A 17,503-nucleotide genomic window follows, 5' to 3' on the forward strand; every position below is an offset into this window, starting at 1 on the left:
ACTTTACCCCTCTCACCTTGAACCTGTGCCCCCTTGTAACTGAAACTTCATTCCTGGGAAAAAGCCTCTGACTATCCACCCTATCTATGCCTTTCAAAATTTTGTAGACCTCTATCAGGTCTCCTCTCATTCGCCTTCTTTTCAATGAAAACAATCCTAGTCTTTTTAAACCTTTCCTTATAGCCAATGCCCTTGAGACCAGGCACTATCTCTGGTGAACCTTCACTGTACTCTCTCCAAAACTTCTACATCCTTCTGATACTTTGGCAACCACAACCGCACACAATACTCCAAATGTGGCCTAACGAAGATTTTACATAGCTTCAACATGTTGTGCCAGCTCTTGTACTCCATGCCCTGGCCAATGAAGGCAAGCATGCCATATGCCTTCTTAATCACCTTGGCCACCTGTGTTACCACTTTTAGGGAGCGGTGGACCTGGACACCCAGATCAGTCTGTATGTTAATGTTCCAAAGGGTTCTGCCATTTACAGTACAATTCACACCTAAATTTGATCCTCCAAAATGCATCACCTCACATTTGTCTGAATTAAACTCCATTTGCCATTTCTGTGCCTAAGTCACCAATCTATCTATATCCAGTTGTATCTTTTCACAATCGTCGGCATTATCAGCAACTCCACCAAACTTCATGACATCTGCAAACTTACTAATCAGACCACCCACACTTTCCTCCAGATCATTTATATATACACATTTATATAAACCTCAGACTGATCCCTGTGGAACACCACTAGTTACTGATCTCCATTCCGAAAAACATCCTTCTACTGCTACCCTCCATTTCCTATGACAAGCCAGTTTTGTATCCACCTTGCCAGCCCACCCTGAATCCTACTTGATTTTAGTTTTTGTACCAATCTGCCATGTGGGACTTTATCAAATGCCTTACTAAAGTCCATATAAACAACACTCACAGCCCTTCCCTCATCAATTATATTTGTCACCTCTTCAAAAAATTTAATCGGGTTGGTGAGTCATGACCTTCCCAGTACAAAACCATACTACTTGTCATTAGCTAGTTCATTTTCTTCCAAATCTGTATACATCTTGTCCCTCAGTATCTTTGCCAAGAGCTTCCCCACTACAGATGTCAGGCTCACCGGGCTATAATTTCCTGTATTATCCTTGCTTCCTTTCTTAAACAAGGGAACAACTTTGGCTTATCTCCAGTCCTCTGGAACGTCGCCTGTGGTGAAATAGGATGTGAAGATACCTGTTAATCCCCCAGCTATTTCTTCCCTTGCCTCTTGCAGAAACCTGGGATAGATCCCATCTGGCCCTGGGGACTTGTCGACCTTAGTTCAATTTAGCATATCCAAAATTTCCTCCTTTCTCTAGAGTATTCACACTCATTCCTGACCTCAACATCAGCCTTGTCCTTCTCCTTGGTGAATACCGATACAAAATACTCATTAAGGATCTCTCTAACTTCCTGTGGCTCCATGCATAACTTCCCTCCTTTGTACTTGAGTGGGCCTACTCTTTCCCTTGCTACCCTCTTTCTTCTAATGGCCCCTTTCATGGCTCCTTTTAGCCTTCCTAATTCCATGTTTAAGTTTCTTTCTAATTTCTCCATACTCTTCAAGGGCTTCGTCCAGTTTGTAGCAGCCTAGACCTACTGTATGCTTCCTTTTTACTTCTGACTAAACTTACAATTTCCCCAGTCATCCGTGGTTCCTGAATCCTGCCATTCCTATCCTTCAGTTTTGCAGGGACATGCATGTCCTGCACTTTAATCAACTAGTCTTTGAAAGCCTCCCCCATGCCAGACATAGATTTGCCCTCAAATAACTGTTGCCAATCCACATTCCCCACTTTCTGTCTAATTTGGTTGTAACTGGCCCTTAACTCTGGGTTGAGAATTTTACTTCTCATCCATGTCAAGATATTTTCTTTCATTTCTGGAACACTATGTCCTTACATATTGTTTTCTCCTCCGCTGGTGTTGAAATCTTATACGATATTTTCACACCATAAACAATTATTATCATATTTTCATTTCCAGCCTTCCAAAACCCCTACTAATCTAGAATGGTCTTGTCATTTTTGACAAATAGCACTCGATATGGACCTCAATTAATGGATATCTATGTTCTCATCTTCACATTTCTTCATAGTCTATCTCATTCTCTTTCAGTAACATCTTCAGCCATATGTAATATTCATTTTATCAAATATAACCTTTACAACCCCTCTCAACATGCTTTTCTATTTGCAGCACAGGTCTTCAGCTTGAGGTTTAATTTAAGGAGTGCTATACAAATGTAAGTCACATTGAAGGGATTAAAATAATAAAATAACAAATTACATAATCTTTTATGTACAAGGAAACTCACAGTTTAAATAGTCTGGCAAAACAGCATCTGTGACTAATGTGTGAGAGGACAGCAGTTTAAATATTTCTTCATGCTCCTGTTCAGGGAGGAAGTTTAATAAATTCTGATCGATAACATCAGACTAGAAGAAATAGAAGAAAAAACCACAGTCAGTTTTGATACAGCAATACTGTTAGTTAAAAATATCATCCTGAAAACACTGTTATGATAGCTTGAGGTCCTTGCTTATTGAATGTGGAATGGTGCTGAAAATCTATGTTCAATGTTTTGAAAATGACAAGGTTGAATCCATGATCAGGAGAATTTGAAATATTTTATGATCATGTACAGTTTTACAATTTATTAGCCAATACATTGACAGCAGTGGTATGAAGGATAAGAATGAAATATTTATAGAAAAGCAGTGATCAAAGGGATAACGCACAGCTTGAAAAGCTATACATGTGCTTTGAGAAAATAAATGATGAGATCACATTTAGACACATTTTACAGTTCTCTTCAGATTAGAATACTAAAATTCTGTAATGTGTAACTGAAAATCAATTTACAGGCAATTGTTGGAGGATGTTGGAATACACAGGAGATTGCTTTACCTTATGTTTTATGTCAATACTGCTACTTGCACATTGGGTTTCCAGCCTGGAGTAGCTTGGGCTATGGGTGTGAGCATAAAAACACTATTCCTGAGGCTGCTTGTTCTTTATTGTCGAGTAAGGTTCTTCAACTCCCTATGTACTGTAACACTCCTTTATTTCTATACATATATGTAGTAAGTTCTCAAATACAGATCTTTAGACTCGCTTCTAAGCCTCTTCACATGCTTATTCTAGAGTAGGGTCTTTCTCCTAGTCTTCTCCCTTACTGATTCAGTCATGTGATCAGTTATATTGTAATTTATTTAAATCTCATTATATCACATCATCCCCTAAGTTTCTCTCTTTGTGATCTACATTAGTTCAGCAGTTTACTTTCATTTAGTTTAGCAGTTGGGTGATGGTATTGTATCTGACTGGAATGGATGCACCATTCATTTTGCTGTCTGATGTAGTGTAGGATCGCTGTCCCACACCTGCTGCAGGCATTCTGGTGATATAGCATCAGTTTGATCTGTTTGTCTGTTAACAGTAGCTTCTGACTTCCTACCCCTTAACCAGACTCAAATCCTGTCTCCCTGACAGAATGTTTGACTTCTTTCTAGAGGTGCACCATCTCTGCTGCTTTTTGCGGTGGCTTTTCTCTAATTGTTTTGCCCTCTCTTAGTCTTGAGAGATTATACTTGGCTTGAGGTTGTGTTTTAAAACTGGTGCACCTGTTTTTAACTTTCTTCCCTTTAACAAGTCCACTGGCAGGGTAGAGCTCATTTCCAGTTAAGATTCTTATATATCAGTGATATACATCATACTTGATGGCTTTATTAGCCTCTCTGTTTGACTGAGAATGGAGTGAAGACCTTTTCACCTGGCTGATGGCTGCCTCTAAAGTGAACTTGCTTAAATTTTTGTTCACAAATTGAGGTCCACCGTCGTCTAGAAAACAGCATCTTATAGATCTTTTTCAGAGCTCCAATCACTGAATCTTTTGTAGTGGAATGAAGTCATATGACATCAATCCATTCAGTCAACTAGAACTAAACACATCTTCCCTCTAAAATGAAACAAATCCATTGCTAACCTTTCCTGCAGCCTTGTTGGAATTTTGATGAATCATTGGCTTTGTAGTCATTTAGCACAAACGTGACCAAATGCAATACTGTGTGTCTTTTGATGATGCCTGGTCACCACACTGATTGTTGTGCTCTTGGTCTGCACTTGTGGAACTTAGATGTTCACTGTGGAGATTCACTATGATGTTTCTTTGTATCGACTTTGGTCTAACTATTCTATGGTCATACATTAGTAGATAGGCCACTATCATCAAGTGTGGTTTTTGCTCTAGTACTTTTTCAGCATTTAGTTTGCTGGACTTTATTTGACCAATGTTGAAGACAGAATTTAAAAAATGACAGAACTGCGGATGCTGTAAATCAGGAAACAAAACAGAAATTTCTGGAAAAGCTCAGCAGGTCTGGCAGCATCTGTGGAGGAGAAAACAGAACTGTTTTGACGAAGGGTTACCGGACCCGAAATATTACCTCTGTTTTTTTCCTTGAAGACAGAGCTGTCTGACCTTTGAGTACTCCTTATCAGATTTTTGACCTGCATGAATATGTCTAAATTTCCCCAATGTTGCCAGTGAAGTATTGGCTATTGCTGTGGAACAAAGCCCTAATTTTACTACAACAATAAGATCCTCTTTTTCTGTCAATCCACTGCTGCCCTCAAGAGTGCATCTGCTGTTACTTGGACTTTGCCTAGAATATAGACTACGCAGTAGACATATCTTTGAATGCACTGGGGTATTTTTGGAATTTCTTTTGATCTCAATTAATGTTACAAAAGGTCTGTGGTCTGTCTCAACTTCATCCCATGAGATAGTCTGTGAATCTTTCACATCCCCATGTACCTGTTATTTGTTCCCTTTCTATGGTTGCATACCTCTGTTCAGCCTCTGTCAAAGCTCTCAACCCATGTTGTTTGCACATTGTATCAGCTTGCGATTAAACTACGTCTCCTAGTCCTGCAGATGATGCATCTGTGGCTACTATAGGAAGTGAGCCTGGAGTGTAATGTGCTAAACATCAGCTGAAAGTAATTTCTCTTTAATGTTTTCAACAGCTGCAGATTGTTCCTCAATCCAATATTTCTGGCTCGTCTTCAAAAACACTTTTATGGATTCTGTAAGCTTGCTAAATTGATGATAAAGTGTGCTATCTGATTCACCATGCTTAAGAGTCACTGAACATTATTTATGGACTTCAGTGCCAGAAGTTCACCCTTGGCTCTTGTCTCTCTTGTATCCACCATGATGTCTTGTTCTTGGATAATATATCCTAAAAATGTAATGATCATTCTAGAGAATTGGCAATTCTCATTCAGTCTAAAGCCTGCGTTCCATAGTGCCTTTAACACGTTCCTGACCCTCTGGTTATAATCCTTTATCATTTTGCTATATTTGAGGATGTCATCCAAACGTCAAATGGTACAGCGTTTCCCTTCCAGGATTCTAGATATTGCCCTTTGGAAAATCTCTGGTTCAGAGGAGATCACAAATTGCAGATGTTTGAATTAATATAGCCTGAATGGTGTAATAAATGCTACCAACAATCTTGGTCTCAGGGTATCTGCCAGAACATCCTGTAGCATCCAGTTCTGTGAAAAACTTCTTCATTGCCAATTTTGCCAAATCATCGTTGACAGACGAAATAGGATGGATTGCCCTCCTTACTCCTTTAATTTAACTGAGTGAGTTCCACACGCAATCTTAGTTCTCCACTTGTCTTGGGAACAGTTACTAGCTCTGTGCACCACTGTGTTGGCTCTGTCACTGACAGTATGGCTCTACTTTCAATCATGCTGTCTACCTGAGATTTTACTTTTCCCACCAAAGGATGAAGAATTTTCCTGGGAGTGTAAAAGCAGATTGGTTTAGCACCTTCTTGCCAAGTAAGGTGGTACACTAGCTTCAGTTTGTCTAAAGGTTAAAATAGTTTTGGAAATTTTTCCTGAAATTCTCTCCCATCGTCATTCTTAATTTTTGTATCCACTGTCTACAAGAGACCTACATGAATACATGCATTTCTGATCAATGATTAGGTATTCTGATTCCCCATTATATTTAGTATTTCAGTGACATTTCATTCTCTGTGACTAATTATAGTGGTGATTTGCCTATACAGCTGAAGACCTGTGCCTCCTGGACCAAGGAGTTTTATGTCAGCTGGTCTGACTTTCACAGACTTCACGGCAAATTGTCTACCAGCATTAACAAATTATTCCTGTGCCAAATTTCACTTCTGGTTCAAACCCTTGTACCTTCAAGATGATAGTCCAGAATCTGTTTTGACTCTTCTTGACATCCCTTAGAAATACTGTCTTCACCTTTTACTTTGCAAATTTGAACTTTCTTATTCTTGCATGATTTTCATTTCTCTGGAAAGTTTCCTTTTGTAGGACCCTTCCTTTACTCTTGAAGTGATGAAGGCACTGTTACTGTTTCATATTATTAAGAGTCACAACTGGGTACAGGTAAAGCACTCAGCTCCTCAGCTGTTCTTTAGTTGAGATTGAAATTATTTTGAAGCCACTTCTTGTACAACCTCATGTAGTCAATTCCAATGATTTCTGTACTTTTAACATTTTGGCAGACTGCTGGGAGGCTGACAAAGCTGCCTTTGGGCCAATCCGCCTGATCACGTCAGAAGAATTCCAAATGTCTTCCCAAGTACTAACTAATTTTGGAGCTGCTTTCTGTCACTGTACTGAATTGGATTCCTGTTCCAACATTAAATTCTCCTTGGATTGAATAAAATCTCATAACTTCTCATGTCTGATACTGGCTACTGTACAGTCTCCAGTTGATTGATCTTTCAAAGCTCTGTGCCCACAACATCTTCCTAGATGGTTTCTAGAAAGGCTTCTATTGTTTTTCTGAAATGGTGAGATTGCTGATTAAATCTTGCCTATTATACCTCTAAATGTCTATTGGTGGTAAATATACAAGCATGCAAGTTAACAGCAAGCATGTAGATTAAAATCCTGCATGATTACTACTGCGCCTTTCTGACAAGCTCCCATTATTTCTTCATATTTACACTCCATCCTACTATATGATTCCTGTTAGAGGATTTGCACACCATTCCCACGAGTGATTCTTGTCTTTATCATTTCTCGCCTCTACATCCTGATTTCCTGAATTTACAACTTCTCTTTCTATTGCATTAATACCTATTGTGTGTAAAATGCTTCAATCAATGCATCATATTCTGTTGTACTTTTTTTAATGTTTTGTGTTGCCAAAACATCTGCTGTTGGAGCTACAACACATAAAAATGTGCTGACTTGATAGCGCATGTAAGCCTGAAGCTGTTCTATTACACTGAAACAGTTATTTTTTCCCAGATCCCATGTCTGGTGTCATTTGGGACTTCCTGTTTATGAAATATTTGAGATAATGATCAAGTCTGTACTAGAGCTGCCATTCCCATGAATTACTGGCCTGACTGATCTAGGTGACTTTGTCAGTTTCTCTCCTTACTGTTGAAGTTTTCTGATTCTATGTTTTTATTCTCCAGAGTATTGCAGTTCCTAGTTACTCTTTGCAGTCATTCAAGTTGCTTTGTCCTGTTTTTTGGAATCCTCCTGCATTGTATTCAAAGTCTATCGAGGTTCTTTTTTCTGCATTTTAGTTTTCCCTCTTCAGCTGTGTTACTTGGACTCTATTTTAACTTCAGATCCTGGTTCTTATCCTCACTGCCACCTTGTTTTATCTTGTGCTTTAATTCAATTCTGGTACCTGCACATTGAGATAGATTATCATGGGCTGTGGTTGTCTGCACATACACTGTGCCTGAGGCTTCTTGTCCCTTATTTCTAAGAAAGGGTCTTTAACTCCTTATGTACTGTAACAGTCCTCTATGTACGTCTGTATATAATGGGTTCTCAAACACAGCTCTCTAAAGTAACCTCTAAAACCTCTCTCTTCACTCTGCTCATTCCAGACTAGAGATTCTTCTCTTTTACAAGTATTAGAGTCATGTGATCAGTCACAACATCATGATTTACATTAATCTTATGTTACCACAGGCAGCACTCTGTGCCTGGGTTGTAATGAATCTTGGCAAGAATCTCAATGGAGTGCTGTGTCACACATCAGAAAGGATACATTGGTCTTGAAGGGGCTGTAGCACAGATTCAACAGTACTGGGTTGGAGAGGGTCAAAGGTTACACTATGAGGACAGGACAGAAAATCTGGCTTGCATTGAAGAAACACCTGATTGAGAAGTTTAAAATGTTAAAAAATATTGTTAGGGTAGACGCAAGGTAGTTATTTCCTGTCGCACAGAATGAAGAATGGGAGCACACAATACTAAAATTAGAGGTCAGCCATTGAGGAGCACAAGTCAGAAGTTCTTTTGCATATGAAGATAATAAAACTCTGAAACTGTCTCCTGCAAACCAATGTAGATGCTAGAATAATTTGAGCTTTCAATACTGAGATTGATAGATCTGTGTAGGGATGTCAAGGGATATGAACCAAAGGCTTGTAAATGAAATGGAGCTGAGTTGCAGAAGGCATGCCCAAGGAGCTGAATGGCCTCCTCCTGTTCCTTATGTTCCTTTATTCCTAAGAGTAGAGTCTTATGAGTAAATCAATGGTCATTGCTACGTTCAATTTTGAAAGCAAGGGCACAAATTTGAAACTAGTTTACAAACACAAATAGAAACCAACCGGATTTCTGCCCAAATTTTTTTTAGAAAGGTATATCATATATTTATTAAGAATGCCCTGAATTTATTTCATCTTATAAGACTTATCAATAATGATCTCGGTAACTGCTAAGTAATAGGAGTTACATATATGCTCTGAATTCTGAGAAGGGATTCTTGGTAAACTGAGAAACATATTGCTGTATCAATTTCTGCATTTAACATCTGATACCAAATAAAAATGACACTCTCATTTTTGTTCCCTTAAATTGTCAATCTGTTGTATTTTAAAATGAAGTATTGCAACTGTTTTGTTTTTGAGTTGGAATTATTGCAGAATCTATTCAATGAACACACAAATTAGGAGCAAGATTAGGCCCTTCAGTGTCCTCAACCATCCACTAAGACCGTGGTTGATCAGATTGTGGCATTAAATTCCTTTTCTTTTCTACCCCCTATATCGTTTCACTCCCCTTTCAATCAAAAGATCTATCTGGCTCAGCCTTGAATATATTCAATGACCCAGCCTCCACCGTTCAATGGGGGAGAGAATTCCAAACATACGGTTCTCTTGAGGGAAGAAAATGTAAAGGAACTGACAAATTCATGACAAAATTTAAGTTGTAAATTAAGTTAATAGAAATTATTATAAACAGAATGCATTATACGCAGCATTTGATTAAATGCCAAGAAACTAGTAAAATAAATGTTGAAAAACATAGGACTTTTAGGGACTTTGGAGGGTAGCCGAACATCTGTGACTCTTTGATCCATAAGAATTTATGAAAGAAACAGTATAAACAAAATTATATTACTTCTTTTGTGGACAAATAATAGACGATGAAAGCCTGTTTACCCAGCCACAGAGACAAATTATAAGGCAACACACATACACACAGGCAGTGGCCATCTTAAGATACGAAAGAGTTGCATTCTAATAGAATTTCCCTTTCGAAAAGTTGAGACGAAGACATTCTGAAGAAGTTATATGGAATTACAAATATAGTTTTCTTTAAATCTGAGTGAAAATGCAATTGTTTTTAAAAGTGGATTTAAACTTAGTGCATAAATTTAAAGTAGAATAGATTTGTTATAAATATCTTTGATTTTCTTTGATATGGTTAAAGCTGAGTGAGTTCTTTTAATAATTTGGAAATTTCTCTTAGTTGACGTGTTAAGCTGATGTTGAGTTTGAATGGGTAGGTTTAACTTGCCAAGTGGAATGGTGGTTAAAGATTGTAGAACCATTAACAAAATTCCTCCTCACCTCAACCTTAAATGGGAGACCCACTTATTTTGAAATGCCCCAATTCTGGATTCTCCCATGAGGGGGAATTCCCTCTTAGCCTCTAATCTGTCAAGCACCTTCAGAATCATATCTGTTTCAATAAAATCACATAAGTAAGTTACATACTTTCTTAATAGTTTCATATTACTTTACTCACAGGTAAATGTCCAAGGAGAGGTGCAATGCTATCAGAAACATAAATGATATTTCCATCTGTTGTTACAGCTATGATGAAGCCATCTAATGCCTAAAAAGAGTAGGATAAAAATATTAGCAGTTGGTGGTTACCAACATATCAGATCGTGCATGAATATAAGGCTGGATTCTCTTAGCTTGGAGGATAAGGAGTTTGGAGAAGACTGGGAAAATAGGCAGACGTTGGGCAGAGGGTGAGATACAGGGGTAATAGAGGGGAGCCTTTTTGGGGTAGATCCTTCTTACATACCCATCATCAGAGACCTTTCCTGGGGAGGGCAGGAAATGAGGTGGACTGTTCATACCCAAGAAGAAGTAATGCATTTAAAATAATTAAGTTCTCAATTAGTTTTAATTTTGCATTGGTGCTAGTATCTTATCAATGTTGGAGCAGCATTTTCCTGCATAGAGGCCACCAGCTCAATCAATGCAGCTTCTGTGTGGACAGCTAAGAGGGGCAATAGAGACTCCATGCCCCAATGACAGAACCGATGGCAAGGTAAGCTGCACCTGAGGCCTATGTTATTAATCCTGAGGAGTGTCCCCTTGGCTCTGTGGGGAGGGGCCCGGAGGGGGCAGGGGGTGCAGTGGCGTACTAACATCAGCCCTCACCACTTTTGAATTTTACGTATGCCTCTGACAGCACTTCCATGTTGAGGTGCATTCATGGTGCCTGTTCTGCATCGATAATGTCCTCTTCTCTTGGTGGGGTTGTTATGGCTCCTGATCTGCTGTGCTCTAACTGGGCATGCAGCATCGAAAGCCCACTGTTCTTAACAAGACAGCAAATCCAAGGACAGACTAGGAGGCTAACTCCAGGAAGATGCACTGGCAAACACATTGCTGACAACCATAGGTTCAGAACTCCCACTTGGTCCCAACATCAAGATCTCAAAATCCATGGGAAACTTCAGCTTTATATGGTTTGAGAACTGCAGTGATAATATAGATTTTACAAAATGTAAAGAAATTGCTTTTTAAACAATAACTTTTGAAAAATGCACATTCAACAAAATATATTCAACTGGTAATTTATACTATGCATTGTTGTCTAATCTGACGTGTTGTAAACTGATGGCCTTACTCCAAATCAAATGCACAATCAGATGTTGTCGACAGATTATATTTTACAGCTGCACAGTGCAAACATTTATCAATCCTCTGAGTGATGGGATATTGCACTTATTGTGTAATTTCAATTTGAATCAGAGATCTGAAAGAAGTAGATTGGTATTCCTAACTGCCACTTCTGGTCTCAACACTTGTATGGTTCATTGGTCTGAGTAGGTTTCACACCAATGATAAATTTGTAATTAAAAACATTCTTAAGTACTTCAATCAAATACTTAGTTAGAAATACATGAAGCAACTTAACACTGACTATTCTTGAAATAGATTTCCCTTCGTTACCTCTAACATCAATTGTGTAAATTCTTCATTGCTCAAAAATGAAGGTTTCCAGTTATGTTGAATGATACTTGTCTCCTTCTGCGCTGAAGTTTCTAAGAAGTAACATGTTTAGCTTTAGTATTTTATGGTAACAATTACATTAACATTGCCCTACTGTATTATTCATTTATTAAATTTTAAACGTATTATAAAGAGATATCATTCAGTAAAAGCAGGACATCCTCGCAATAAGCATGAATTCAGTGTTATAAGACAGATAATGTAGTCATGAGACCTTACCCTTTCATCGACTGTGAATCTACACCTCCTCCTCTCACCTTCCACTGTGGTCCTTCACCCACTCATCTACCAATCAAGCCCCTCATCCACTCTTTTTGTACCCTCTCACCAACTAATATGCCACCTTAACCCCTCAAAACTTGCCATCCTACTCAGTCACCCACTTATTTTTGGCATGTATCTGTTCTCTGTAGCTTGTTGATATGCCATTGGAGCCTTTAAACCCCAAATACGGCAGTTAATGCCATAAAATGAAAGCATGACTTGGCCACCGATGCTAATCCTGTACTGCAATGGAAGATTTCCAGAACAGGTATGTTTTGCACTTCTCAAGAGGCTTGGTTTGGAGGTCTGGGCCAAACATGCAGAAGCAAGGAAAGGAAAAAGGAGTAGAGTAGCTAATGGTTGTGGCCACTTCCAGAAAGATTTGGCCCATACTAAAAAGAAATTCTTTTTTTTAAAAAGTCACATCACTTTAGACTTCCACTTTTTTAAAGTTAACAACTACTTTATTATTGCCACACAGATACGTGCCAACAATAATATAAACAGTCTTTATAGGTAATTATAGCCTACGGAATTATACCGCTACTACTTCCTGGTTCTTCACATTTGGTCTGATACATAACCATTTTTTATTTGATCATAACATTTGCTGATTGAATGGGTCATGCAGGTTGGTCAAACTATAATTGAAATCTAAATATATTTCATGATACCTTTTCTACTTAGTTATCTTTATATTAATAGAAACTGTAGTACTCCTTTAAGAGTTAACTAACCAGTTCAATTTAGATGCAGAACCCGTCAACCATTTTTTGTTTGATTGATAACATTCTCTAACTAAATGATATTGTCATGCAGCATGCTCTGGTGAGAATTGAAATTTAAATATATTCCATGATATCCTTTCCACTTACATTACTTACAGTTATATGAATAGAAACTGTAGTACCCCTTTAAGAGATAAATAACCAATTCAATTTAGATGCAGAAACATTTTATAAATATTAAAATTATTGTAAAAGCCAACCAACTATACTTATAGATTGAAAAATACAGTGTGGCAGAGGTTCCATGATGGGTGCAATTGGTCATTCTGGTATACACTGCACCTATTTTGGAAAGTTATCATTCCCCAGGTTTTTATTTGAATCCATTTGCCATGAGGTAATAAAATTGGGCAATGCCTTAAGAAATAATTTTTGAAAATACTTTTAAAAACTGGTAACTTCTTACACTTTGATTAGTGCAGTTGAAATTGGATTTATCACAAAAAAATCAACATTTAAACTACCTGCAAGTAACCTTGCAATGTTGAAAAATAGAAAAAACTATTTTTGAGTCCGATTGGGGTATAGCAGTCAGTCCCAGAGTAATATTAACAAATAAAAATCATTCAAAGCCATTAAAATACATGTATTAATGAGCCACTACCTCGAGGCCTGTAAACAAGTGCAATAAACAGAAACTCCAAATGGTGGCTAATTCACCCGGGGATATGACTAGTTTTGTGATTGGGGCTTTCCTTATAGCATGACATTATTAAAAGTGACACAAAAACTGTAGAAACTCAATTTGCACAGAATGCAATTTATAATTCTGAAAGCTTTTGTGCTAGTTATGCCATATCATAGGAACTACACCAAATAAAGTGTAGACTAGTATAAACTCCAAGCCAATATTTTCCCCTCCTTCAATTTCACTTTTAAAAAATATATTCTTTGCTTTTGCTTTAGGCTTTTCTCAATAGACAGTAAGACTTTCGGCTTCAAATAACACGCTGGAAATCCTTTGCTAGTGCCTTTTCGTAGGCGATGTACAACAATCATACAAAGGGGAAATGAGACATTCAGCCCAGGTAGGATTTCACTTTATGGGTACCAGCTAATTCAGTTCAGCACAGGAATTCAACCCAACCCACTTTCACCTGCACAATTTGTGTACATTGCACATGGCGTCCAATTAACCAGCAAAAGATAGGAAGGGTGACTTCAAAATGTTTTAAAATGTGTTAAGCATTCACTTCAGCTTATCTTACCATTGTGTTTTTGTAAAAAGTCAATTGTCTTCTGCAACACTGTAGACTTGTCCAGTTTACGCATACTACCCGGAAGCATGACACTGAGTTCTTTGATGAGGACATTGAACTGATCACGTCTCTTTTTCTCAGACTTGTTACGTGAAGCCCTAAATTAAAATATAAGAAAATATAATCAACATTAAATGGGACACAAGATATATGAATGAAATTTACTTTAAAGATAAAGGGACAGGACCAGTCCCTGCTTATACATGTCCTTTGAACTGCTGATGTCACCCTGAACTGGACGATATCTGCTCCCAGTGACTGATATAAAGGCAATAAAATACCTTTTAGTAATAAGACTAGGGCTTGCCTTCAACCATGAAACCGAGGCAAGGACTGTGACTTCTTGAGCTTTACATTCTGTCAGTAAAATGATCGTACATGATTTTCATTATAAAGAACGATATCTTCTTTTATGAGCTAACTGTGAAAAATTAGAATGGTGTGCTTTAAGAAGGAAAAAATCCCATCCACCTTGGAAACAAATTCCCAATATGAGCTAATATAAAAGCCGTCAGCCACGCAGCATGTAGATGCATTTGTCCAAAACAAAGCAGATCCCACGTCTATTGTGTTGAGGATAGATTAATTTTCAGTTGGATTTTAAACAAGAGTTAACCTATTTGAATATGGCTTCTGTCTGTTTTGTGCAGTTTGGGAAGTGCCTTTACATCATCTAAACTGAATGATCTCAGGTTTCCATTGCTGTCAGAGTACACAAATTTTCTCTCTAAATTGAACCTCTTTGCACCAGTTTTCAATCTGAAAAACAGGCACAAGAATGTGCAGTGCTGACTGCAATGTATTTCTCATTCTAATTCGCTGTGTAAACATGTCTATAAAGATAAGTTTTTAAAAAAATTCTGGAGTATACTAAAGTCACAGCATTGAAATAATAACATTACTAGAATATTCAAATAATAAAGAATTCTGCATTACAGTAGGCAGCAAGCTAAGCCTGTTGAAATTAAACTTTAGTACTAGAAGAATACAAGCAACACACTATAGCAATAATGCCCACTTTCAGGAATACCTTATTACTTTTACTCACCAATGTCTAGGTGCTTCAATGGAAATACATTATAAATTTTATAACATTTGCAAGTGATCAAAACACTCAAGGGTAAATTTAATGAGTGCACATTGCTGCCATAGAGTTTTGCTCAAAAGGGGTGTGCACTTGAGAGTCAGTGCTCCAGGTCTTTGGTCTGTAAAACATGACTGGAAACACTAAAGTAGTCTTTTAACATTTGCCTCTGCAGGAAAATATAAACTATTCTGGAAGTGTATACAAGCTTTACCTACACTCCTGACACATCTCATGTTTTCACAATATCACATATGTGGCTGGGAGATCAGCAAACCTGCAAAGCCTAACATTCAAAGTGTATTGTACAGTCCTAGGACCTGTTCACCACCTGGATTCAAACAGTATGTCCTCATGGTGCACAAACAATTATTTATGCTGGAACTGATCATTTTATTTTTAGGTATGGGACAGTATAACGGAGTGAAGTTGGAGACAATTTCATTTAGGACAGATATCTCATAATTTAACTTCAGGTGATAGTGGGTCACAAGGTCTTGGCCATTCTAATCTGCAAACTAACAAATTAGTAATTTTGCACGGCTTTTAAATTTTGACAAACCTTGTTGAAAAATTGGGGATTAGTTGTGTACTTGTTCAAAATGAATAGCAATGACGTACAGAGTTCCGTTTGCACGAAAAAGACAAATGTTAATCCTCACCTCTTGCACTCATACACACATTCTCAGTTGTGCAGTTGTGCTAGGTTTTATGCTTCTGACGTAACCATGGAGGTGTGGCTTAAGAACAACTATTATATTGCGATACCGTCCTTTTCAAGATATTGTAGAACCATCATGGATTTTGGAAATAAGTAAGACACTCTAAACAAGCTGACTTGACCAGCAAAAATTAGGTTTTCTTAAAAGCCTATCAAGCACTGTTACAGTAGTTTAAAACTAGACAGATATGCACTTTGCAAAATACTTTATTTGTCAATAATAACAGGCACTGTGGAGAGTTATCAAGGACTCCTGTTTACAGGCTATCTTCATGAACTACTTTCCCTGATAAGCATCATCAAATGAAGCAATGAAATCATGTGCACTGGAGAGAACTTCTTACCTGAAGAGAATGTGATACTTTTATACAATAGAAAGAAATAAAGAAGAAAGACATAGAAATGTTGGCACTAAAGGCGTCAATTTGTCTCATCTTGCCTGCATTCATGCTCACTTCATAACTGGGCTGTGTACTCAGATCAGATTTCACTGTTCTTTCACTGTTCCATACAATAATACCTTTCAAGAAATTTGAATTTAATGACATGGTACATTCAATCTTAGGAACATAAAGACAGAAGTAAACTATTTGAGTCTACCAATATGGTCATCTATCAATCTTCATCTTAAATATACTCAAAGACTGAGTTTCCTCAGCCCTTTGTGGTAGAGAATTCCAAAGGTTCCTTTTGAGTAAACATGTTGCAATTACCTTCCTAATTTCCCAATCAGGATCCCATCCATCTTCCTGTGTTGTTGGTGTCAAGGTGGACCATAATCTTTGGCTGATCCCCTTCTCTCAGAAGGATGTCCTACAGCTGTTCCATGACATGCTTGCCCCTGGCAACAAGAAGGCAATCCACCATCCTGGAGTCACAATTACTGTCACAAAAATGCCTGTCTAATCCCCTGAATATGGAATCTCCTATAATTATTTCTCTTCTGTTCTTTTTCTTCCTCCCTTATAGAGCTGAGTCTCCAGTGGTGCCATGGGTTTGTATCTGGCTGCTCTCTCCTGAGGAATCATCATCCTCAGCAGCTTCCAAATTGGAAAACTGATTAGAAAGCACAAAATAAAACAAAAAAAAAACTGCAGATGCTGGAGATTGAAAACAAAAACAGAAATTGCTGGCGAACTTCAGCAGGTATGACAGCATCTATAGGAAGGAAGCACAGTTAACGTTTGAGTGTGATGACTCTTTAAGAGTCACTGGACTCGTTAATTCTGCTTTCTTCCTGCAGATGATGCCAGACCTACTAAATTTTGTTGGCAATTTCTGTTTTTGATTAGAAAGCATATTGACCCAGGGGATTCCTGCAGTACAGGCCTGGTTTTCTTAGATTGCCTGATAGTTACCCATTCTCTCTCCTCCTGTATGTTTGATTCTTCAGTGCGACCACCTCTCTATCCGTGCTGCCCATATAGTCCTCCACACTGTAGATACACAGCAGTGACTGCTGCTCAAGCTTTGTGAAGCTATTGACACTTCCTGCAGATGTGTTTGTCTGGGACACATGGTATGTACATGACTTCACACATACTGCAGAATGTGCACTCCACTTAGTCATCCTGACCTGTTATCATGTAATTTAAAAACAACTATTTGTTAGCTGTAGAATAAATACAGACTTTCTATGAAAACTTAACAAGCTGTTTTTCAAAATGAAAAACGTCGAGATTTGAGAACAAAAACTAAATATGTAACGGTCACTTTAAAGATTGTAACTACTGACCAAACCTACTCATGAATCAGCTGCTTTCTCAGC

At 37.9% G+C, this 17,503-nt stretch overlaps 1 protein-coding gene across 1 annotated transcript in view; it reads right to left on the bottom strand.

The window, feature by feature from the left end:
* The window catches only part of LOC109916311 (neuronal PAS domain-containing protein 2), a 131,700-nt gene that overhangs the window by 68,436 nt on the left and 45,761 nt on the right, over positions 1-17,503 (bottom strand). The window contains exons 5-8 of the mRNA XM_048597984.1: positions 13,880-14,028; positions 11,560-11,651; positions 10,112-10,201; positions 2,361-2,481 (exon numbers count right to left, since the gene is read on the bottom strand). Of these exons, the coding sequence (XP_048453941.1) occupies positions 2,361-2,481; positions 10,112-10,201; positions 11,560-11,651; positions 13,880-14,028 (452 nt within the window). The remainder of the gene's footprint in view (positions 1-2,360; positions 2,482-10,111; positions 10,202-11,559; positions 11,652-13,879; positions 14,029-17,503) is intronic.

The sequence above is a fragment of the Rhincodon typus genome, chromosome 6 (genome assembly GCF_021869965.1).
Source record: "Rhincodon typus isolate 14 chromosome 6, sRhiTyp1.1, whole genome shotgun sequence".
In the NCBI taxonomy this organism is placed as follows: Eukaryota; Metazoa; Chordata; class Chondrichthyes; order Orectolobiformes; family Rhincodontidae; genus Rhincodon; species Rhincodon typus.